Source organism: Leishmania martiniquensis, chromosome 17 (genome assembly GCF_017916325.1).
Source record: "Leishmania martiniquensis isolate LSCM1 chromosome 17, whole genome shotgun sequence".
NCBI classification, from domain to species: Eukaryota; Euglenozoa; class Kinetoplastea; order Trypanosomatida; family Trypanosomatidae; genus Leishmania; species Leishmania martiniquensis.
In genome coordinates this window covers 102095-125574 of record NC_090152.1, presented here as the reverse complement: position 1 = coordinate 125574, position 23480 = coordinate 102095, and the positions used below count along the sequence as shown (strand labels likewise).

The 23480-nt window shown below is 61.5% G+C and overlaps 8 protein-coding genes across 8 annotated transcripts; all 8 read left to right on the top strand.

The window, feature by feature from the left end:
- Positions 1 to 1408: 1408 nt before the first annotated feature.
- LSCM1_05499 (uncharacterized protein) lies at positions 1409 to 4624 on the top strand (the record flags this gene model as incomplete). Its single annotated transcript, XM_067322954.1, has 1 exon — positions 1409 to 4624. One exon carries the CDS (start codon positions 1409 to 1411, stop codon positions 4622 to 4624), a length of 3216 nt encoding a protein of 1071 aa, XP_067179589.1.
- A 1344-nt stretch (positions 4625 to 5968) lies between these two features.
- LSCM1_05498 (uncharacterized protein) lies at positions 5969 to 8089 on the top strand (the record flags this gene model as incomplete). The annotated part of the gene is made up of 1 exon (XM_067322953.1): positions 5969 to 8089. One exon carries the CDS (start codon positions 5969 to 5971, stop codon positions 8087 to 8089), a length of 2121 nt encoding a protein of 706 aa, XP_067179588.1.
- A 1196-nt stretch (positions 8090 to 9285) lies between these two features.
- Positions 9286 to 10050, top strand: LSCM1_05497 (uncharacterized protein; the record flags this gene model as incomplete). Its single annotated transcript, XM_067322952.1, has 1 exon — positions 9286 to 10050. One exon carries the CDS (start codon positions 9286 to 9288, stop codon positions 10048 to 10050), a length of 765 nt encoding a protein of 254 aa, XP_067179587.1.
- Positions 10051 to 10108: 58 nt separating this feature from the next.
- LSCM1_05496 (uncharacterized protein) lies at positions 10109 to 10555 on the top strand (the record flags this gene model as incomplete). Its single annotated transcript, XM_067322951.1, has 1 exon — positions 10109 to 10555. One exon carries the CDS (start codon positions 10109 to 10111, stop codon positions 10553 to 10555), a length of 447 nt encoding a protein of 148 aa, XP_067179586.1.
- A 944-nt stretch (positions 10556 to 11499) lies between these two features.
- On the top strand, positions 11500 to 14109 carry LSCM1_05495 (uncharacterized protein; the record flags this gene model as incomplete). The annotated part of the gene is made up of 1 exon (XM_067322950.1): positions 11500 to 14109. The coding sequence occupies one exon, from the start codon at positions 11500 to 11502 to the stop codon at positions 14107 to 14109; it is 2610 nt and encodes an 869-aa protein (XP_067179585.1).
- A 1576-nt stretch (positions 14110 to 15685) lies between these two features.
- Positions 15686 to 16639, top strand: LSCM1_05494 (uncharacterized protein; the record flags this gene model as incomplete). The annotated part of the gene is made up of 1 exon (XM_067322949.1): positions 15686 to 16639. The coding sequence occupies one exon, from the start codon at positions 15686 to 15688 to the stop codon at positions 16637 to 16639; it is 954 nt and encodes a 317-aa protein (XP_067179584.1).
- Positions 16640 to 18182: 1543 nt separating this feature from the next.
- LSCM1_05493 (uncharacterized protein) lies at positions 18183 to 19685 on the top strand (the record flags this gene model as incomplete). Its single annotated transcript, XM_067322948.1, has 1 exon — positions 18183 to 19685. The coding sequence occupies one exon, from the start codon at positions 18183 to 18185 to the stop codon at positions 19683 to 19685; it is 1503 nt and encodes a 500-aa protein (XP_067179583.1).
- An 847-nt stretch (positions 19686 to 20532) lies between these two features.
- LSCM1_05492 (uncharacterized protein) lies at positions 20533 to 22584 on the top strand (the record flags this gene model as incomplete). The annotated part of the gene is made up of 1 exon (XM_067322947.1): positions 20533 to 22584. The coding sequence occupies one exon, from the start codon at positions 20533 to 20535 to the stop codon at positions 22582 to 22584; it is 2052 nt and encodes a 683-aa protein (XP_067179582.1).
- Between the last annotated feature and the right edge of the window lie 896 nt (positions 22585 to 23480).

The window sequence follows — 23480 nt, the reverse complement described above, 5'->3', positions numbered from 1 at the left end:
TCACCTCCTCTTCCCGGCATCCTCCGTTCTTGGCGCAGTTTTCGCTGCGTGAGCACCCCTTCGTGGTATTCTTTCCTCCTGTCTCCTGAATTGCGCTTCCCTGTCATGAATACATGGGGACATGCATGCCTCATAGGGAGTGAGGCAGGCACAGCGTGCCTGTGTGTGTGCTTGTAAAGTACATGTGTATATATTTCTGCTCTTTGCTCATCATTTTGGACAGCACGTGCGCTGTTTTCTCTTCCCTCTGAGCCGCTGTCCGCCTTTGGCGGCAGCGGGCGACCACAGGCGGACCGTCGCGTGTTTGATGTGGACATTTGTGTGAGCGCGTGCGTGAGACGCTGTAAAGGAGAAGAGATGTGCCGACTTCACGCTGATAATGCGGAAGAGTCGACATGTGTGCCACCGCTTTGTTTTCGGTTCTCTGACAACATGCACTGGTGAACAGGGATGCTCAGAGGGGGATAGGGAGATCAGACAAGCAGAGGAAGGAACGGCCGGTGACGGACGGACTGATTTTACTGCCTTCTCAGCAGCGGTGGTCGGCCGTCGGAGCCTGAAAGTGGAAGAGGTACCCGCGGACTTTCATGACACACGTACAAGCAGACACGTGTCCTCAGTTCGCCCCCCGCCCCGCAGCACTGTGGTGTGCTGTAACGTGCACCGCCCCATGTAGGTATGTGTCGTCAAGGCGCCCTCTTTGCGTCGGCAAGAGCGCCTCTGTACCTCTTCCTCTCTCTCCTGCTTCGTTCGCTCTGCCCCTCACCCCATCGGCAGCAGCAGAAGCCGCTGCGCAGCGGCAATGAGGAGCTCCACCACCGCTGTAATTGTAATCGACACAGCGAGGCCGTTTCGTCTTTGCTGTTGCTCTCCTCCCCTCATCCTCCCTCCTGCAGCTCCTGTACAATCCCCCTTTTTTCTTTGTGTCTCCCTTTCGACTGTCTCGCGCTCGCCTATCCCTCTTCGCGGGCGCGCAGAACTGCCTGCGGACTGCTCTCTCGCTCACGCCTCTTCCACCCCTCCTTGGGTACCAAGAACTGCCCCAATCCTCCTCTGACAGGGCACACATACACGCACACCCACAGCTGTCACAGAATTCGATACACTCCATTTTCCATCGATTCGCAGACGCGCGCGTCGGGCACGCAGCTCGGGGCGAGAGAATCGAACGCGGCCCTTTCCCCTTCCCCTCTGTCCACACGCAGACCTGCACAGACATACATGCGTGGGCTTTTCACCGCTCGCCACGCCGTCTCCCCCGCCCCACCGCGCCACTTCACTTCCGCATCGAATTTTCGTTCCTCCTAAAGCGTTCGTGCACCGCCCCTCTCCCCCTCCCAGCACGCGCCCACAGGTATAGATCACCACGATCCTTTCTCAGCTTGTCGGCTCCAGTGGAGCACCCAGAATGGCGGCGTACATGCCGACAGAGGCGCCGCCGAGGATGCCGTATCAGGAGGAGGATCGAATCCGCGTTTACGGGCGCGTGCGCCCCCCCGCGTCGCCCGAAGCACCACTGTGGGTAACCACGGACGGCAGCGGCATGACTTTGCACTGCGGCAGCATCCCCTCCGCGCTGCCGCAGACACGCGCCACTTCGTCACGGCACTTTTCGCGCACAGATACCGAGACTCAACCGCGCAGCTTCACACTGGACGGCGTTGTCGGCGATGTACACGACAGCGCCGCGCGCGTGCTCTTTGAGAGCATTGCTCACTCCTGCGTGGCGGGCTCGCTGTTGAAAGGGACGAGTGCGACAGTTCTTTGCTGCGGCGAGAAAGGCACCGGCAAGACAACCACGATGTTTGGCGACGCGGTAGCGCATGGGCTGTGCCAGTACATCCTCACCTCTCTCTTTGCAGCCGTGGCCGCACAATCGGAGCCCTCGACATCCATGTTTCGCTCCGCCATGAGGGCGGCGGCGCCATCCGCGCTGAATTTCGCAACCCCATGCGCGGCTGGGGCAGCGGAGGAGGAGGCGGAACGTGGCCTTCACACGCGGTACTCGATCCAGCTTTCGTGCCTGGAACTGCGCGGAGAGAGTGTCGTGGACCTGCTCGCCGCGGCAGTAAGCGACGCGCCCTCGAGCCAGACTTCTTCGCCGCGTATAGCACCGCCTCCACAATCAGCTTTGTCGTCGTCCTTCTCGTCTGCGAGGCCCAACATCTCTGTGGATCCACGAGGCAAAGTGGTCCTGCACAACGTGTCCAAAGCCTCTTGCTGCAGCGCCGCGGACGCCCTCGCTTTGGTCTACCGAAGTCGGCGTGCATACACTTCCGCACCGTCGCCTGAGGCTTCCGGGCACGTTATTATCATAGTGAGCGTCACCGGCGAAGAGGGTGAGGGGGGAGGCGCGGCTCACCATGTCGTGCGCACGGCCCAGCTGTACCTTGTGGACCTCGCGGCAATGGAGCAACTGCAGCACCGCGGTGCAAAGCTACAGCCGTCGCTTTCATCCAAGTCGCCTTCGATCACAGCTGCTGTCACTGCGGCCAAATCGCACAGCAGCCGCAACGCGAATGCGGCGCTCCGGCATTCACTGGCGGCTCTGAAGGAGGTCATCGCAAAGCTCTCATCTTCATCGACTGAGATGAACGGTGAAGCATCGAAGGTGCCTCCGTACAAACAAAGTAAGCTGACGATGCTGCTGAAAGGTCACCTTGGCGGAGGCTGCCGCACTCTCGTCATAGCGCACGTGCGGTCTGAGGAGGCGCACCAGACGGAGACGATCGCCACGCTGCAGCTGGCGCGGCAGCTTTTACATGTGCCACAGCAGCCGACCTCTCGGGTCACCGAGGACCCTTTCGCCCTCGTGCGCCGGCTGCAGCGACAGGTGGCGGCGCTTCAGGCTGAGCTGCGGCTGCAAATCGAACTGAACGAGCACGCCACAGGTAGTGCAGCAGCGCTCGCCGCCGTTGCTCCGGGCGAAGTGTCGACGACCAAAGATGCGAATGGCGAGAATCGGCGCTCCGACAAAAGATCGGGCAGCGGTGCACATCAGCGCGCGCTCAAGTCCCTCTTCAGTCGCTCCAGCGATAGGATCGCCTCACCGACGCCGACAGCGGGTGGGGCAGCGGGCGACTGTCATCCCCTGCTAGGTCGCTCCGCCTCGTCTTGTGCCACGCCGGCGTTGTCTGCCTTGGCCACACACGTCATGAATTTTGTGGCTGGCCGCATAGCGGTACTCCCGGTCACCACGGTGGTAGAGGTGCGCACATGCTTCGAACTGCTGCGCCAGTGCATAGCAGAGAGAGACGTGCAGCTGAGTGCCGCACTCGCAGACCTGCGCGCGGCAGAATCTGCGAGGGCGACCGCGTTCACAGCCATGGCGGCGAGCAGCGCGCGTAGCTCCATGTCCGAGTGCAGCTCAGGGAGACCCACGTGGTCGGACCGACCACCTGGCGCCGGAGGAACCGGGCGACGCAGGATAGGCTCGATACGGGCCAACAGTGCCTCGGTGAGGGACGCCTCCGCTGCGGACGGAAAGCGTCGCCCCTCCATGAGCTCCTTTCAGGGGACAGGGACAGGGCCGCTGCCCAGCGGGAGCTCTTCGCACATGACACTGCTGAGCGAGCCGAGCCCGAGCATGCCGGTGCGTGTTGGTGGCGCAGCGGGAAAGGGGTACGGCAGCGCCCCGCCGGCCGCCGGGTTGTCCAAAGACGCGAACGGGGACACGGTGTCGCCTTCGCTATTGCCGGGGCTGTTCGCATACTCGGCGAGGGGTCCTGCGGATGGCGCCACTACAGGCGACGCTCCACCTGTTGCTGCGGCGGCGCGGTTAGGGACCGAGCGTATAACGTCCACGGACGATGAGGCCGTCGTCACCTCCGCGCACGGCGAGGCCTCGTCGTCTCTCCACCATGCAAGGGTAGTCTCGAGTGCACCAGTCTCTCGGGCTCGCCCATCAGCGACGATGAACAGCAGGGAGGGCCCGTCGCCCTCGTTGGCGATGCATTCGGCGATGCAGGTGCTTCGACCACACTCGGCGACTCTGGTACCAGCAGTCCGTGCCGCATTGCCAGCAAGCTCACGCGAGTCTCATGCGTTCTGTATCTACACGACCCGCACAGCGGAGGGGGCGCGGCTAGTTCAGCACTTGCGACAGGAAGAGGAGGCATTGGCCAGTCTACGAATGCGTCGTGTGACGACGGCGACGGGCGGCGGAAGTCGCAGCGGCATAGACCTTGCAGACGAGTGCCGCTACCACGAGAGTCAGCTCAGATGCCGTCGAGAGGCGCTGCTACGAAATTTCGAGCTGTGGTACCGCGCTCATATGTGTGCCGAAGGTAACGCCACTTCTGAGGGCGACTCCGTCTCGCCGGACCACTTAAAAGTGCATTTAGTGACTCCACCGCGGCTGACACTGGGGACGATGCGGAGGCGGCTACAGCAACGCTCCACTGTAGGAAGCCCAAGCAGTGGTGGCAGTAGCGGTACTACCCGTGGGCTTGTTGGTGGCACTGCTGTCGGCGTCATAGATAAGGGCACCTGCGATGGCTGGGATGCAGTGGGGTCATCTATGCCTCCAGCAGCTTCGAACAACGTGGAGGTCGACGGGGCTGGAGCGGCGGCGCTGGCTTCGGAATGCTTCATTGCCGCCGGTGCTCTTTCCACTGCCTGCTAACTTGTGCGACAGAGGAGGGTTGCTTGGCTGCAGACTTTGCGCGCGATGGCGAACTCGTCTGCTGCCGCTGCTGCTGCCGCGGGCCCTGCGGCAAATAGCGTGGCTTTGTGCGGTGACAAATTTCACTGTACATACATACATACAGTCTCTTCTCAGCGTTGTCATGTACAGTACTCGCGCACACTTGCGCGTCGCAAGTGTGTATTGCAACAGACGTGAAAGAGGCAGGGGCGGGTGGGCTGTGAGGTGGAGGGTCACCGAGACAGAGACAGAGAGACAGAGAGAGGCGAGGTGGGGTGTGGGGTGACAGAGGGTGAAGGCTGTGCACTCAAAGTCGCATGTGGAGGAGGGGGGAGGCCGAGCCGCCATTGGCTGCTCTACCTCTCTCTCCTAATTTCTCTTCCGCCTCACCCCTTCTCGGGCTCGCGTCCCCTCTGCTAACGGAATACTCTGATTTATATACTGTGTCCACTTGTATGCTACAGCCCCTTCCCCCCTCCCCCCTTGCACATCGAGGGCTGTTTGCGAGATCGAGGGGCTGGGGGATATGTGTGGAGGGACAGAGGAACGTGCGGGTCTACAGAGTCGGCCGTCGCGCTTCTCATATTCTGGCGCAGGTGGAGGCGTGTGTGCCTGCGTGTATCCGCTGCGCACGTCCTTTTCTTTTCGCCTACTCAAGCATCTCACTCTCCTCTCCCCTGCCTCCCACTCGCTCCCCCGCCTTGCTTTCTCTGCACTCCGGCGCCCTCTACTGCTGTGATGACATCCACACGAGAACCAAAAAAAAGAGGACCGACTGCCTGACGAAAATTGAAGTCGCTCACGCTGAGAGATGGCTCTGACAGGTGCGCAAACTGCTGCACAACATCGGCCTCCTACTCTCTCTCTCCCCCCTCACTGGAGGCGCGCATGCGTGTGTGACACGATTGAAGCGGTGTGTTCCTCACTCCCTCGCGCTACCAAGAGTGAATGAGAAAGAGCCCAAGGCCGCCGGAGGGCGCGGTAAAACAGTCGACGCGTTTGCGTCGACTTGCCGGTGTGGCTCTCTGCGCGGTCCAACCGCGTGCGCGCGCCGTTCACTCGTCATGCCACCTTTTCCTTATCGTCTCCATCGCTCTCTGTTTTCTGCTAAACGGCCTGTTGTACCCCCCCTCCCCTCCCCCCGCTGTCCCTTCAGCGTACACATCGTTTCGTTGGTTGCCTTTCGCGTTACTCACTTCGGTGCGGCTGGTGGAGGCGCAGTGCAATTCTGCGTACTCCCGAAGTTGCGATCATCAAACTTTGCTGCACCTGCCTTCCGCCTCCCTTCTTTCCACTCCGCACTTCCTGCCCCTTGTCGCCACGATGGACGTCATACCACTGGTGGCCCAGGAGGTCGCCTCGCGCTATCACTCGCAGGCAGGGGATCGTCCCATGAGCTCCGCCGTCACGGTGGAGGTGGCCGCGCTGCTGACACGTATTTGGCTGCTGAGGGAGCGCGACAAATTCGATGACGCTGGTGATGTGGCGGCGAGCGTTACCCACATCGAAGCGCTGACCGAGGATATGCTGAATTTTCTTCTTCACCGCTGCAGCCTCCCCAGCCTTTCCATACTGTCCTTGCAGGTACGCTGTGACACACTGCGCGCGTCGCGCGAAGAGCATCAGCGCAGAGCAGAGGTGAGGAAGGAGGCCGTCCGCGTGCAGCTGGAGGGGGCCTTGATGTCTATGGAGCCTGGAATGGTGAGCGCGGAGCAAGTCTGGGACGCTCTCGCCGTCAACTTCATGCACCACTATAACGACCTCGGCCCTCCGGCGTCTGCCGTGGCGAAGGCAGGTAGCGGCAGCAGCGGTGCCGCCCACAGCGAGACCTTCTCCGCTGTCAGCGCGGCCCTCCCTCGTGCGCAGGTCACCACGTTTCTGCGTCAGGACCGGGTGGAGCAGACGGGCCATATGCGGCAGCTTCGTCGCATCGCATGGGGACTGCGACTCTACCAGAAGGAGACGGGCCGCGCACCCGGCGTGGACTTGGTGTCTCTCTCTGTGGCAGTGGACAATCCACTGGCGGGACTAGAAGCACAGTCAGAGGAAGCCCTGGCTGTGTTGGAGCCTCGCGTGCGCCTGACGCGCGCGCTGCTGCTGTCTCCGACCTGCCCGCTCCATGCCGCGGCTCAGCAGCTGCTGAAGGACGAGTACCACCACCTCCTTCTCGTCCAGCATGTTCTCCGGCATGTGCACTGCAGTCTTCAGCAGCTACGCGCGTACGTCAACAGCCGCGCCGTGCAGCCTTACGCTTCGGTGTTGGCAGAGCTGCGGCAGAAGTTGATGCCGGCGAGCAAACTTCTCACAGCTGCGCAGGGGTCGCCGCTCGCCGGCCCCTCTGCCTCTCCACCGGCCGCCTCTGCCGTCGGGGCTGCGGCTCCCAAGAAGGTCGTCTTTCCCATGTTTATGGAGCTGGCGGACGCTTATGAGGCGGGTATGCGCTGCGTCAGCGAGCTTCCGCATTGGGCGACGCTGCTGCGCGTAGCGACAGAGTCGGCCTCCGGGTACCCCTCGACGCTGCCCAGCAGCGCTGCAAAGGATGCGCTCACCGCGGCGGAGGCTGTATCAACACCCCCTTTCACCTCAGCAAGTGCCATCGCTGCCGAGGTGGGTGCCCTGCTTGATTCCGACACGACGCGGCAGCGACTTCCCCCTGGCGTTCACGTACGTCACCGCGCCGACCTCCCGCTGCACACGGTCGACTCAACGGTGGCCCGGGTTTACCCAGAGTCTCTCTGCGCGATGCGAGGCTACTGCCCCGTTCAACTCCTTTCCGGGCGCCCAACGGCTGGTCTCCTGGTGCCTGGCCAGGTGCCGGCGCAGCCTTCACTCTCCACGAAGAGGAGGGCGTCGCTTGGATGTGTGGAGGTGAGCGGTGTGGCCGGTCATGCTTCGACGCCGCGCCCACTCTACTTCATTTTTGCAGATGCAGCTGCAATGCGCACCTTCGCGACTGATCCGTGGCGGTACGTAAATGGGTGCCTGCATGTCTTTCACGCCGCCGATCCTTGTTTGACTCTTGCGATGGGGCAAGCGGACGAGCTGCCGCGTGAGTTGTACTTGGCGGGCGCGCGCGTGGTGGAGCGGATCGGCAGAGACCCCGGAAGCCTATCTCCGGCGCAGGCAAACAGGCAGAGCTGCGGCACGCAGACGGGGCAGATCGACTCCCGCATTGATCACAACTACTATTGGAACGAATGGGATCTTCGTCGACATGCACTGAAGCTGGCCAATCTCATGAAGATGCGCACGCATTCCTCACAGACCACTGCGTCGCACTTCCGCCGTGAGGCAACGACGCAGGCGGACCCGCTAAAAGATTCAGAGGCGCAGACACTGCACGACGCGGCAACGCAGCCACCGCATGTGGTGCAGTATCTGAAGGGGCTTCGTGGCACCGATACGTCCGCGATTCAGCAGGTACGCAAAGTCGTTCAGTACTGAGGCACATTGGGTGTATCATCAGTGTCGCTGCGTGCATGCGTGCGTGCGCGGATGCGCTCGTTAAGGAGGAGTCGCCCTCCTGCAGCCCTCGACAGTTGGCTGCTTCGTGTGCTTATGCGGCGGGTGCGTGACAGTCTGCCATCCTTCGCTCCATCTGCCGTGCCTTTCCCTCTTTCTTGTGCATCCCCCGCTGCCCCCTACCCCCTCCTCTCCCCTCATCTTCCCAACACGCCGACGGGCGCGCGCACCACTGTGCCCCATCCTCGCAAGGGTGCGGAATGGCGCAATGGATGGGCGTTTTCTTTTTTTCTTAAATGCTGATGTTGTTGTCACCTCCTCCCCCTTCTTTGCTCGCCTTTTCAGGCGCTGAGAAGATGTATGTGCCTTTGCCATCGCGCCCCCCTTCCTCCCCCTTTTGCCGGCGCTTGCGTGTGTGTGTGTGTGTGCCTCTCTCTGGGGGCTGGGGGAAGAGAGGGACGCCCTATTCCTTAGCCACTCTTCTGCGCCCTGCTCCGAGACACATGCTTACACACAAACACACGCACGCACAGGCACAGGCATGAATAGGAGGGCGCGCGGGTGCCGTTACTTTGTGCTCTATGCGTGTGGACGGTTGCGCGATAACGATGTACGTACTCATGTAAACTACCGAAGAACGCAGCACCGTTAGTGAGGGGGACGCTTGGGGTGATGGCGGAGGTCAGAGAAATGAATGCCGGCGGTGCCTCTCCCTCTTCCATGGCGTCTCTTTCGCTCTGCTTTCCTCCCTCCCTCCCTCTTTCTCTTTCCTCGTGATGGCGCACCTTTGTGCGCATTAGCGTGTCTGTGACGAAGATTGAAAGGAGAAGGGGCCGTCGCTTCACTCGACGTCTTTGCCATCGTTTCCGTGCAAACACCCCTGTACGTGCGCATTCTCTCTCCTTCCCCTTCTATGCGCGGACTTCGTCGTGGGTCGATCTCTCAGACCTCTCGTCCGAAACGTACGCACAGGGCGAGCCCTCGCTGGCCCGCATGGACCACCTAACTCTGTGTCGCATGCACAGCTGCACACCCTCGCAGTTTTCCTCTCTGTGCCTCTCTGCTTGTCCCCCTTTTTCCACGGTACCCCCCTGCCTGCTCGAACGCATCCGCGCATGCGATGACTCCCACTCGACCCTCGACGCAGTCACCTCACATCGCCTTCCGCATCACTCGCCATGCCGCTCAAGCCGATCGAGCACCGCCTGGAGGAGCGCTTCCGCCGCTACTCTGCCATCACGACTCAAAGTGACCCGCACAACCTCGGCAAGTGCATCCCGTCCACCCCCGGGCAGCAGGTGCTGGCGGAGCTCCTAGCCGGGGAATTGCGGGCGATGGGGCTGCAGGACGTCATCTGCGACGCGCACGCGACGGTGACGGCAGTGAAACCGGGAAACGTGCCCGGTGCGCCGCGCATCGGGTTCATCTACCACCTTGACACCTTTGACAGCGGCCTCTGCCCGCATGTAAAGGCGCAGAAGATTCACTACACTGGCGGTGACGTCTGCCTGAACGCGGAGAAGAAGATTTGGATGAGGCTGCAGGAGCATCCAGAGCTGAATAAGTACGTCGGCCAGGACATCCTCTTCAGCGACGGCACCAGTGTGCTCGGTGCGGATGACAAGGCTGCCATTGCGTCAGTGATGGAGATGATCGCCAGCCTCGACTCTCGCGAGGAAAAGCACGGCGACATCATCGTTTGTTTTGTGCCGGATGAGGAAGATCGGCTTGGTCGGTGCGAAGCATCTCGACGTCAGGGCACGTTTCAACGTCGACTTTGCCTACACGCTCGACTGCTGCGAGCTCGGGGAGGTCGTGTACGAGTGCTTCAACGCGGCGAACGCGACGATCAAATTTACCGGTGTCTCGGCGCACCCGATGTCGGCCAAGGGCGTGATGGTGAACCCGCTGCTGATGGCTGTCGACTTTGTTTCACGTTTTAGCCGCGAGGAGACGCCGGAGTGCACGGAGCTGCGCGAGGGGTACTGGTGGTTCGCGAAGATGGAGGCGAACTCCTCCCAGGCGAGGCTTGAGGCGATGGTGCGCGATCACGACCTGGCCACATTCAGGGCCCGCAAAGCCCTCATGCTGGATGTCGCCCACGAGGTGCAGGCCAAGTACCCGACCGGTACCGTGGAGATCGAGATCGAAGATGTGTACGCCAACATTTCGAACTCCCTCAAGGACGACTTCACCGCTATTGATTTGCTGCTGGAGGCGATGGAGAGGGCGTGTGTGAAGCCAAACGTCATCCCAATGTGCGGGGGAACGGATGGCGCGGCGCTCTCCGCACACGGTCTCTTCACGCCCAACTTCACTGGCACCCACAATTTTCACTCCCGCTTCGAGTTCCTGCCCGTGCCAGCCTTCGTGAAGGCGTTCGAGGTGTGCTGCAACATCGTTTTGCTTGGCGCTGACAAGCGAACGAAGTCGCTGTCCTCATTGTAAGGTTCGGAAGGCAGTAGACTTCAGCGAAATACGCACGCACACATACATATAAGAAGAGAGAGAGAAAGGCGCAGAGAGGTGAACGGACGCGCCTCTCTCTTTCCCTTTTTTCACTCTCCCTTTTCTCCCTGCAGCTCAGCTCCACCACCGTGAAGGCACGGCGTACACCGTCATCTTCGTCTGGCCTTATCCGACCGCTTCGACATTCTGTTCTGGCCATCTTCCATGCAGGCAGCCGTGCGCATAGGGACGCCCGAGCGCTGCGCTATTTCCTTTGGCGCGGCGTTTCTCCTCTATATATGGCATACATATTCCGAAGGGCAAACAATTTGCGTCTTCCCCCCCAACCTCACTCCCTTTCCACCTCTCTCTCTGCTTCGCGGCCCTCGCCTACGCGCCACACTTCATGGCTGAGAGCGACAACTCCGTTCAGAGGAAGAGGACGAAGGGGAGGGCGGTGCAGCGGCTACACCTAGACATGCCGCCAGAGGTGCACAGTGGGAGAAGGGGGATTCGAAAATGGCGTCCCCATGACGAAAAAAAAAAGAAATGCAAAGGGCGCCTCCTGCCGTGCTGCCAGCGGCGTACTTGTGAAGACGTACGATAGCCGTTCGTCTACGTGCGCGTCCTCGCTACACCTGTACTTTCAGTCTTCGCTCTGTTCTTCCCCTCTCACCCTCACCGCCTCCTCCAACAAACTTCCGGAGGTCCACTCCTCTTTTTTTTCCTCTCATATACGTACCGTGGCAACGGGCGGCTCTTCTGCATTGTGCATCTCTTGCTGGCGCCGTCTCCAGAAAGCATTCATCCATAGCGCTGCTGTCGTTTCGGCATCTAATCGGCCTCTCGCTGCTCCCTTCTTCCTCTGTCCTTAGCGCGCATTCACTCCTAGTACTTCACCGTCCTCCCGCCGCCGCCAACACCGTTGGGCCGTGTGTGCGTCCATGATCTTCTCTCCCTTGTGCCTCACGGCCTCGCCAAGTCCATCGAAGTCGATGCGTGGGCTGTCGCGACGTCGACCAGCGTTGCTCTGCGCCTTGGTGATCGCGGCGGCTGTGATTGTGCTAAGTGGGGTGCCGGCACGTGGACGCCATGAGGATGATGCGGACGCCCCTCCCCCTTCTCTCCCAAAAGACTCTACCGAGTGCACCTTTGCCCTTCCCACAGCCGCATCGGTGCTGCGTGTGCTGGCAGGCGACTGCTGCACCACCCCCGAGAAGAGGGAGGCGGGCAGCTGCTCTCCTTCATCGTCGCCGCTGCCTACGCGCCCCGTGCTCATCCTCTTCACAGACGGCAGAGATGCAGGCTCCGACACTGTGAACACCCTTCGAGAAAAGGTTCAACAGATCGCGACGGACGTGCCGTCCGCCGTACTTGGGGTGCACACGTATGCTATACCGGCGGGTGTCACTGAGCGTCGTCTTATCAAACTAGTGCTCGCTGGCGCCGGCCGCGTCCCCACACTGACTCTATTCCATGGCGGAGTCGCAAAGACGCATGTGACGCCCGGCGCCGTCATCTCGGCGAACCCTCTTCAGGTACCACCACGGCACTACACAAAGACGCCGCTGGCGTTGGCGAGCTACCTGGAGCTGCGCTCCTGGGCCCTGAGTGAGCTCCCCACGCGCTACGCCGACCCTGTCACGTTTCACCTCATCCCCAGTCTGCAGTTTGTCTTTCGCCCGGACGAGGTGCGCGCCACGCTCGGACTGGTGCGCAACGCTGTAGAGGCAAATATGTCCCGCTCTGGTCCGCCGGCATTGGTGTCGATGGCCTACGTGCGACTCACCACTCACGGCTCCGAGGAGGTGCTCGCCGCACTGTCCTCTATCGCCACACAGGCTGGCAACGCCGTACTTACACTGGTGACCGAGTCCGCGGAGGTGGCGGCGGCGTGGGGTTTACGCACAGAGCTCACCCTCGCTACGGCCCCGTGGGCCAGCGCTGTTGCAGCTTACTGGAATGGCTCGGCGTCTGCTAGCTTTGTGGCAGCAGTCTCGGACCTGTCTCGACCGCAGTCGATCGGTACCATGACGGAGCTTGTGGGGGCAACTTCCGCCACGGCACCGTGGCACGCTGCCTGTGCGGCGTCGGTGAAGGCTGAACTCGCGCAGTTGCAGCAGTGGCGTGCAGCAATGACGGCCTTCAACACCACGAGCGCGCTTCGCAAGATGGAGTCTCCCGCGCACGTTCTGCACGAGCTGACAGTGCTGGAGAGCGCGATGAAGATCGTTTTCGTTTTGCGTGAGAGTGATGCCATATGGTTCCACCATCACCTCGACGTGGCGGTCGCAGTAGCGCAGCGGCTGCGGCAGACAACAGTGCTCTACAACATCACGACATTAACGAAAGGGGTGAAGGAGCGCCGCCGCGTCGAGCGCTCCTGGACGCCGATCCTGCGACCAGAGGTGTTTTGGCTGGACGCTGAGCAGCTGCCGACGGTGGCGGAAAGCCTGCACGTGACTCAAGTCCCATCGGTTCTCATCCTGCTGCCCGCCAAATCGCGCCTCGGTGACGATGGTGCGACTGGCGACGACGGGACGGCAGCCGACTCCTCTGAGGACGCAGGCCTGCGCAGCCGGGACCCGCTCATCGGCGTGCACACGGTCGATCGATACGACTTGGTCAAGGCTGCCTTCATGGACGACACGCAGGCGGGCCAGGCTCCGGTATCCGGCAAGGACGCGCTGCCGCTCTTCCCCAGCGACAGTGACGTCCTCTTGCGCTTCTTGTCTAGTGGTAGCTTCATAGATGTGGTGCAGAATTCACTGAGCCCAGTAAGACTGAGCCAGCTCTGTGCGACGGTGGCGGAGTCGCCGGGTGCCGTCCAGGCCTCCAAGGCTGACGTCGGCGTCCCCAACACATACTACCTGCTCCTGGATCGCCGCTACTACCCGTTTCGGGCAGTGGAGGAGCCGATAGAGGGGCCGGCGTACGTGCGCCAGATCCTCAACGGGTCTTTACAACTTCCGGTGCGCAGTGATGATGGCTCTGACAGCGTTGTAAGAGAGCGCCACGGTGGCGGGCGGAGCGGCATCGCATCTGCATCGCCAGACGAGACGAGCGTAAGGACACGCCGACGACTCTCCCGTGAGGCGACTGCGGTGCTGAAGAAGAAAGCTTCTTGGCAGGCGGACTTTGCCAAGCGCCGGCGGGAGAAGGCGGAGCGAGTTCGCCGAAAGGCTGTCAAGAACGCTGCAGAGCGCGAGAGGCAGCAGGAGCTCTTTCAGCAGGAGGTGAGCGCCGCCATAAAATCGGAGAAAGAGGGTGCTGATGCTGGAGGAACGTGGGCGTCGCAGCAGAACAGCCTGCGGGTGCGCCGCCCTCAAGTAGACGATGCCTCTAAGGGTCTTGAAGGAGAGCGGGGTGATACGCGGAGCCAGCGGCTCACCTCTGGTGCTGAGAGAGACGCTGAAGATGTCGCACAGCGTCTGCGTCGACGTCGCCGTTATCGAGAGTACCGCGAGTGGCAGGAGGATCGTCATCGAATGGTGAACCGCAGCGTCACAGTGACGGAGAAGGGCGAGTTGCTCATGATGTCTCAATGGGAGTAAGGGGTGTGGGGCTAGCGGGACATATACCTGTGCGCGGGTGCGAAGACAGCGGGGCGCTCGGGTTGCTGATGACGGTGATGGTGTGTGCGTGTGTGTGCGTGTGTGCTTGCCGGGAGGGGTGGTTGTGTAGGCCAAATTCGCTTGCTGAATCACCGGTTTAGCCTTTGCGGAATGTTGCCTGCTGCTCCCCCACCCCTCTGCTCACGTATTGTCCTTTCGGAAACACACCGCACAGCTCCACACCAGTTGGAAGACGCATGTGCCGACACGCACGCACGTACACCCCTCCCTCTCGAGCACCCGTGAGGGTGTGAGGAGGGACATGGGGCCTTGGCCAGCGCTTCCTGTCCTCCGTTGCCCGTTCGCTCGCACTCCCTTTCCATGTTCCCTTTCTTCGCAGGCGCTTCTTCGGCACGCCCTCTTTTTGTGCCGCATGTGACGGAGTACACGCACGCGTGCAAAGGCGCAGCAGTACGCGAGGAGATGCAAGCACCGGCCCGCCGACACATTCGGAGAAAGAGAGCCGGAGGAAGAGAGATGGTGAGACCCGAGGCGCCAAGCGACCCCCTCTTCTTTCACGACACTTACCGCTACTGGCACTGACACATGCATGTTTGGTGCCCGGAGAGGTACGCTTTGAAGACGAGGTGGGTACACCTCTGGACGCACAGGACGGTGCTGATATGTGGGAGGAGTGGAGCGCTGCGTCGCGCGGATACCCCCAGCGGCTGCCCGCCATACAAATCTCTCTCCTCTCTCTCTGCTCGCCGTGCACCCGCCCCGGGACGCTCTTTTGCCTTTGCGGTTTGCGTCTCTCTGCTGCGAAGGCCGTCTTTTTCTTTTCGAATTTCCACGCGGCTTGCTGCCGCCATCCACACGCATGACGCGCGGCTCTCCACTTCCTCGCGCGCGCTCTCGCTCCCCTTGACTGTGCCTCGAGTGCCTCTCTCTGCGTGCCGTTAGCGCGCCTACGCACGCATGCATGCATTTACGGTGGCGGATGGGCCCTCCGGAGAGGGGGTGCCGGCGGGCAGCGCCGCCCCCGCCCCTCTCTGCCCCCCCTCTTTCTCTGCCGCACCGGTCCCCGCGGAAGGCACATGGTTTCCGTCTTTGCTCTGCTCGTGCGCGTGCGTGCACGCAGGCGCCCATGCATGGACGGCGCGACGAGGTCGGTGGGCGCGAGTGTGTGCACGCTGCCCGCGACGGCTAGCTTTAGCTTACACGTGCGTGCTGCGAGGGTGCCGCAGCGACTATGTGGCAGCACCGCGCCCCTGATGTGCACTGCCCGTGCCTGCGGCATGGGTGCCGCCCACGCGACCCCCTTTGCGTCTGGACCCTGTGAGGCCGGACGCTGCGCGCCGCAGAGAAGCCGTGTGGGCTGGGGCCTTGGCGCGCAGCACCCTGTCCCGTCTTCTCCACCACCCCATCCCCTTCGCCTTCCCCTCTGTTGTACGCCGGTGAGGGGACACACACCCTTGTCCATGAAGGAAGTCTCATTTAGCATACAGAATAGCGGTCACTTGCCGGCGTATTGGATCACTTGCGGCACTGGCTTCCCCTTCTCCCCGCATACGTCATGGCCGATTCTGAGTCGCATCTGTCGCTGCAGTCGTTGACGCCTGTCGACCTCAAGCAGCTGTCGAGGGAGCAGAAAATCACGTTGGTGCAGAACTATCGCGCCAGCGGGGCGCGGAACGCGAACAAGATGCTGTTCTTAGCAACGGACCTGCTGGCTGGCGGCTCGAGTGGGCTGTCGTCGAGTGAGCTGTACGACGCTTATGAGCAGGTGCTGATTGCCTCCCTCGAATGCGGCCGTATCGAAAAGGCCACAATGTATCTGAACCTGCTGGAGAGCCGCTTCGGTAAGAAATCGATTCGCGTCAGTCACCTTCGCGGCCTGTGCCTCGAGGCGCAAGGGAAAGTAGCTGAGGCGAAGAAGCTGTACGAGCAGCTGCTGAAGGATCTACCGACGAACGACTTCTGCGTGAAACGTCTGAGTGCGATCCACAAGAGTAACGGCCACTATGAGGAGGCCATTCGTGTCCTCGAAGAGGACCTTGTGTACACGGACGAGGATGACAAGCAGCACACTTACTTCGAGGTACACCGCGGCGACGCTTTGCCTGCGTACCGCGAGCTGAGCAACCTCCACTACCTCCTCGGCAACGTGGACAAGGCCATAGCATACGCAGAGGAGTGCCTGCTTTTCGACAGCGAGTCTTACTTTGCCCATGTGCGCCTGGGGGAGCTGTTCTACATGAAGCGCAATCTGCCGCGCTGCGTGATCGAGTACTCGCAGTCGCTCCTCTTCAACTCGCAGCAGAACAACGCACGGGCAGCCTACGGCTTGTGGCAGGTGACGGGTGAGATGCTGCGTCAGCATCAGTCCGGTGCCAAGAAGATAGATGATGAGGCGGAGCTGACACAGACTCAGGACCTGCACACGTACGCGGCCGAGACTCTGCGCCGCATGTACGCTGGCACTCCCATGCTATCAGCGTTGGACGCCTATTTACAGCGGGAGACGTGAAGACGGCCGCTGACACCGGCGCTTTTTTTTCCTGGGCTTGTCAGGTGTGTGCGCCGGAGGTCTCCTGCGCGCTTGTAACTCGTTTGCTTCCTTCCAACTGCCCCTTGTCGACAGTGACTGCCCTCGCACGCTCTCTGTGCTTGTGTGCGGCGCGTCACTTGAGATGCTCGAGATGCCCTTCTCCATCCCCTGCCGCTCCACCCGCCACTTCCCTGGTCCCGGCCCCCTCTCCTCCCACCTTCCCTCCCTTCCTGCCCGCCTTCTCTCGCTGTTGAGGTTCGCCGGATACAGCTCTGTGCTTTCTGTGTGTATCACTGTAAGTGTAATATAAATGGGTGAGGCACCTAAACATATCGAGGGCGGCATGAACGAAGAGCAGCACAACTGCAGGCGCGAATTACAGCTTGACGCTGTGTGTGTGTGTGTGTGTGTGCACGCTTGCGGCACAGCACAAGCTAACCTAGGGTGGCAGGGGTGGGGCGAGAGAGAGTACTGAAGTCATACGAAGCCGCGAAACTCAGTGAGTGCGGCTTCTTTTCTTGGTAATTTTTTTTACCATGTCTTTGTGCAGTCGTCTCGCCCTTTCTCGCGCGCGCGCATTTTAGTGGAGCGATGCTCGAACTGCGGTGGCCCCCTTTCGAAGACGGCAGCTGCCCACGTTTCTTTGCCATGCCATCGAGCCCCAGACGCAGAGTTCCCGGACTCTTGCAGCACTCATCCCCTCCTTCCCCCCCGTAGTCTCGCCTTCACGATGCTGCTCGACATCTTTTGCTTCTTCGCCACCTCTCTCCTTCGATCCCCTCCACTCCCCCATATGTCTACGCCAATGTTCTCGACGGCGCGTGAGGCACGCCTCGAGCGAGGATTTCATAGATAAGAAGGCATTCCGCACACACTTTTATACACTCTCGACGTTGCATCGAACTGCTCCCTTCAGAGGACGGGCCGAGGGTATCGTACCGCGCCACTCTGCGAGCTACACGTGGGTTCAACTGCGTGCGTGCTCGCATTTCCCGCTCCGAGCTCTTCCCTCTGAGCCGAGGTCGACGCGATTAAACGAATCGCGTGTCAACACCGAGACGAGCGACTGCTCTCTTGACGGCAGCGGGGGCGAAGACGAAGCTGCCCCTTTATCGTTCTCACAGGTCCCTCTTTTGGCTTTCCTCGTTCCCCCACTCCTCTCCCCGCGAGCGCGGCAGTGCTGCTCTTTATATGCAGCGTCTCTCGCAGCAACCTCTCTTCCATAGGCGTGTACCACCGATTCGCCGCTGAACGAGCGCTCCGTGGTGGCACACTGCTCTTGGCCTGTGGGAGCCTCTCTCTCTGCCGCGGTTCTGTGCGCTCGCTCTGCCCCTCTCCTCCCCGGCTTTTCTCCTTGCCCGTCCGACTCCGCGATTCCCTTCGGTCTCTACCGACACTCGCCCCTCCTCCAAAGGTAGTTTTTTTTTTCGCACTCGTCCGAGAGCGTCTCTGAGGTGGGGCGTACGCAAGGGCGTCTCGGACCTCTTTGTGAGGGTGCGCGTGCGTGCAGAGGGAGCCGGTGATGAGCGGCGGCTTCCAAAGCGATTCCAACGACAGCCACCAGGCCTTCTCAGTGATGACGGGTGGTAGCAGTGACAGCAGCCGTGGCAGCGACGATGAAAGCCGCTATGCTGAGATGCAGCGACGGGATTCCTTGCAGCAAGCCGTGCTCCAAAGAGGTGGCCCTCAGGGGAGCACCGAGTCAACGCATACGCTCCCGCGACCTCGAGAGCCTTCCGTCACAGTAACGGGGCGGAGCTCTTCGCCCTCAGACACGCCGCTCGAGCAAAGGAATTCTGCGGGGACATCAGGCGTGCGGTTGTCCTTCGGCTCCACCGCAGCCCGTTTTGCTGTATCGAACGGCACTCCTCCTCTCTCTGCAGAATCGTCGGCGCCGGTCGCAGCTGCAGAGTACAACGTTCGCGATACGGCTGAGTATCGAGCGGCTTGGGACCTGGAGCTGTGGAAGGCTGTGCAGGCAGATCGCTTCCGAAGAGCTCTTGAAGAGCAGAAGAGTATTGCATTCGCAGACCTCAAGCGGCTCGTGAAACAACGAGGGAGGGCGGCGCAGATGGAGCTGCGGCAGCGCGCAGCGGCAGTGACGCTTCGCGAGGAGGCAGTGCAGGCAGAGGAGACGCGCTTGGCAGAGAGGCAGCAGCGTGTGGCTGACATGGAGAAGGACTTGCGGCGCATGCGGCAGCAACTGCTTGACGCACAGCAGCGTGTCGAGGATGAAGTGCGGGTGCAGGTTCGGCTGGCCAACGAGACCATCGCTCACCGCGCGCGACTGCTGGAGGAAAGGGTAAGGGCGGCGGAGGCGCAGGCGCGGCGTGCCGACGAGCGACAGCGGCAAGCGCAGCAGGAGTACTTGTCCCTCTATGAAGCCTTCAGCCGATACCGTACGCAGCAGTTGACATCCTCTAGTTCCGCCGGCGGTGGCCGTGACTCCATCAATGCGGGAGGTGGGGCTGCATATTCGTCACTCCAGATAGAGCAGCTGCGCGTTCAGTGGGAGGCTGAGCATCAGTTGAAGCTAGATAGACAGGCGCAGCAGCATGCAGCAGATATGGCTGCATCTCAGCAGCGTTGCCGCGAGTTAGAGGAGCAGAACAGAAGACTGGCGGCTGCACTGGCACGTCGACGAGAGAAGCTGCGCCGCCACGCAGAGGATGCCGTGCAGCCGTTGATACCGGCATCAGCTTCACAGCGGCCGCCGCTCCAGGGGGGCTGCGCGGATCGTGAGAAGCTGTCGGGCAGCGTGACCGCGGCTTTGCCGTTGTTCACCCCGTCTCCGGCTGTTGGAGCAGCGACCGCTGTGGCACTCCAACCGATGCACAACACACCAGCCCTTTTCGACTTGGTGAAGCGCACCAGCCGCGAGCTTCATCGCCTGGAGACGGAGCGGCTGTCGCTGGTGGAGGGGAGCAGCGGCGCGTTGCGTGAGACGGACGCAGTGATTCTGCGAATCGACGCGCGCATCCTCGAACTGCGGGAGCGACTCACCGCTGCCTCGAGCACGACGTAATTCTGCAGGGCACGCCCAAGTATAGGGGCTGACGAAGCGGGGGCGAGGGAGGGCCGCGGGGAGATTGGCCTACAGAGACAGCCCTCCGCTCCGTCCCCTCTCGCGCTCTTTTTCATTTTTTGCGTGCGTGCGTTTTCTCCTTGCGCCGTGCCTGTGGGCAGTCATGCCGGCCTTTCTGTGAGAGAGGCGCTCATGGCAAGCACACACACACACACACACACACACGGAGGCGCGAACCCCTCCCCTTCCCGCCTTCCGGGTGCTCTTCTTTAGACTCTGTCTGGTATCAGCGCTACGCTTGCGCACCTCTTCACCTCCACCCTTTCTGTGCGTGCCACATGGCGCGTGAGTGTCTCTCAAACTGCGCCTCCGAGACGAGGCAGACCTGTGCAGGTGACGTCGATCGTCTGTCTCCCTTTCGCTACTTCGTGAAAACCATGGCTTGGCTGCCTATGTGGTGAAGAGGACCACGCAGTTCTCCTCTCCAACACATTCACCAAATCGTGCCCGCGCTCCCTTCCCCTCCGGATGTGCCTGCGCCCGTACACCGCCTCATTCGACATGGGCCTATCCGTGCAACGGAACCCTTCATCTCCTCTGCCGCCTCTTTTCACCACTTACGCCTACGACATCGTGCTACAGCTCGAGCCCTGGCATGGGCGCATACCACCGGCACACGCACACACATCCATATCTCAGCACACAGCTATATCTATAGATATTCACAGGTAGATATCTGCCGATAAAGCTCTACGGCATACAAGGGGCAGTATATACCCAGAACGAAGACGCGCTCATACGTGTACGAGAGGGGAGGGGAAGGGGAAAGAGGGAGCAGCGACAGCCAATGAACATTTTTCAGAGAAGCCGGGTTGACTTCCGGCAGGGCAGTAGCCTCGCAGACGACACCGCCACCCTATCTGTGGTGCGGCAACCTCCTCCAGCTCCCGCGCCCGGTGGCTTTGGCGCTCGAGCACCGCTGCCATCTGAACCTGGGGTGAGAACCGCATCGAAGCAGTCGACAGACCTCTCAGCACTTCTGGCGGCCGCGCAGCAGACGCACCCTGCAGCAGCTAAAGCAGCTCAACGCGTGTTTCCGTCTGTCCCGTACTACGGTATTCTCAGCCGCTGTGAGGTTCACATAGATGTACCCATCGAGCACGGTACGCCATCGACGTCGTCGACGTTAGCTGAGGCAGGGGCCTATGCCAAGGCGCTGCTGCGCAAACCTTCCACGACCATGACCCAAATGGCCAACATTCAGCGTCGCCTGCATGACGTCGCCAAGCGCTTCGGAACCGTTTATCACCTTAGCACCTGCACGACGCTCTCGGCGAGTTTAGTGGCGCATCTGTCACCCAATTCAGTCGGTACGTCGTCGGCCTCGCCTTTCCACTCTCAGCTGACTTATGGGGCATATGTGGAAGCGCTGCAGGGCGTTTTTCGACGCCTCAGTGCGCTGCGGCAGACGTGTGTTTCCGTTGCCGAAGCCGCATCGGGCGCTGTCACTGCGCCGATCGATGACAGCGCGGTCACGCACCACACCTTTTATTTGCGCCTCCTTCGTCACCCATCATGGAAGGACCTCAGCGCTGTGCTGTGTGTGGAGAAGACTCGCCTGCTCCTCTGCCTCATTTGCTCCTCTCGCGTAACGCAGACGTATTTGACAGCGGCTTGCGCCGTTGCGGGTGTGGCGCTGGATTGGATCGGCGGGGCAACGCTCGTGGCGGAGCCGCTCCGACTGTGTCCCGGAGATGTCGATCCAGTGTGGGCGGCGTGGGATGCGCTCGTGCACTTACCTCTCCTCTCGCCATTCTCTGCCGAAGGGGGAGGGAACATGGATATGCACACCAGTGCCACTGCCAACGCTGCTGACGTCATCGAGAGCGCTTCAGTAGGGACCCGCGATGCAGTGAATAGTGTGAGGCAGGCCGGGACTGTTCTTTCCGGCTTTAGCGTCTCGCTGATCGCATCGATACCCTTTCCCGGCGCCACGAGCTGCCATCAATTCGGTAGAATAGCTGAAGAAGCTCCCGTGCTTGCCCAGCAGGACCACGATTGGTCAGCCTCTCCGGCACCTACAGCCGCAGTCGCATGCAGTGCTTCTTTACCCGCTGCTGCGGCGCAGCGAGCGATGAGTCAAGCTGTCGTCGCCCGCCGCTACGTGTGGCGTCTCGTTCCCCCGCCGCCACCATCTTACCCGGCCACCGTCCCCACACCTTCATCCGCAGCACCACTGACGCTGTCCTGCTGTGCGGTGCTGCCCTTCTTCATATCCAAGCTCCTCGCTTGTCTAGTAGAGGAGTGTGGTCTCACCACCTTCACAGTGCGGTGCGGTGGCCCTGCTGAGGCCACAACGCATCTTGGCGCTTCATCGGGATCCGCCGCATCTTCCACTTCTGGGGCGGTTGGGGTACGTCTTGTGCACAGCCATGCGCCTTCACTGCTCACAATGCAGCAGGGGCCCAGCTCTTCTTCGTGCCTTGCGTTTAGTCGATTGAGCAGCGCAGTGTGGGTTGACGCCGAGACGCGCGAGAGCCTCAGCCTCGGTTGCCCCACCGCCGTTGGTGAGTCGGCGGAGTGGGGGGCGGCGGAGGGGGCGGAGATTGAATTTGAGGTCCTGTCGATTCGGTACGAGCGGCCTGACACGTGGACGGAGGCGGAGGCGGAGCGAAGGAGTTGGAGGAGGACCGCTGCTGGCGTCGCTATTAGCCATCGCCCCAGCAGGCGTTCCGTTAAGCGCGCTCGCGCCTGTGCCGCCAGCGTGGCTGAAGACGACGACAACAAGGACGGCAGCGGCGGCGGCGATGCGTTTGTCCAGCCGGCACGTTGGGGCTCGTCATTCGAGTTTACCGTGGCGGTGAAGCGGCTCATATCCTGCGAAGATTTCGAGGGATGAAGCGGAATTGGGTTACTCTTCCTCCTGGATAAGTGATCGCAGATCCCCTCACTGGTGGCTCGATTCGGTTGCCGCTGTCTCACGACGATGAGTGCTCTCCAGTGGATGCGTGTGTCCCTACACATTAGTGTCGATCTCGGAAACGGAGTGCCTATCTGTCTGCGACTGTGGACTTTCTCGGCCTGTGGCCAGACGCGCCAAGCCCCTGCCACCCCTCCCCTGTCTGGCATGAGGCGCCTTTCCCGTACCTCTCCTCGCGCACACGTGATACGACGTACGCGAGTGTACTCATTAAACACACGCACACTGAAGCATATTTACATTCATCCACAGACCTCCATGCGTCCGCTCTCCCCTCTTCGACATATTTTGTGCAGCTTTCGATGTTTTTCTAAACAGCGTACATCGCACGTGCGACGCTGATCGTTACTGACCTCTTCAGAGGTACGGTGGCGGATGGGCCCTCCGGAGAGGGGGTGCCGGCGGGCAGCGCCGCCCCCGCCCCTCTCTGCCCCCCCTCTTTCTCTGCCGCACCGGTCCCCGCGGAAGGCACATGGTTTCCGTCTTTGCTCTGCTCGTGCGCGTGCGTGCACGCAGGCGCCCATGCATGGACGGCGCGACGAGGTCGGTGGGCGCGAGTGTGTGCACGCTGCCCGCGACGGCTAGCTTTAGCTTACACGTGCGTGCTGCGAGGGTGCCGCAGCGACTATGTGGCAGCACCGCGCCCCTGATGTGCACTGCCCGTGCCTGCGGCATGGGTGCCGCCCACGCGACCCCCTTTGCGTCTGGACCCTGTGAGGCCGGACGCTGCGCGCCGCAGAGAAGCCGTGTGGGCTGGGGCCTTGGCGCGCAGCACCCTGTCCCGTCTTCTCCACCACCCCATCCCCTACGCGCAC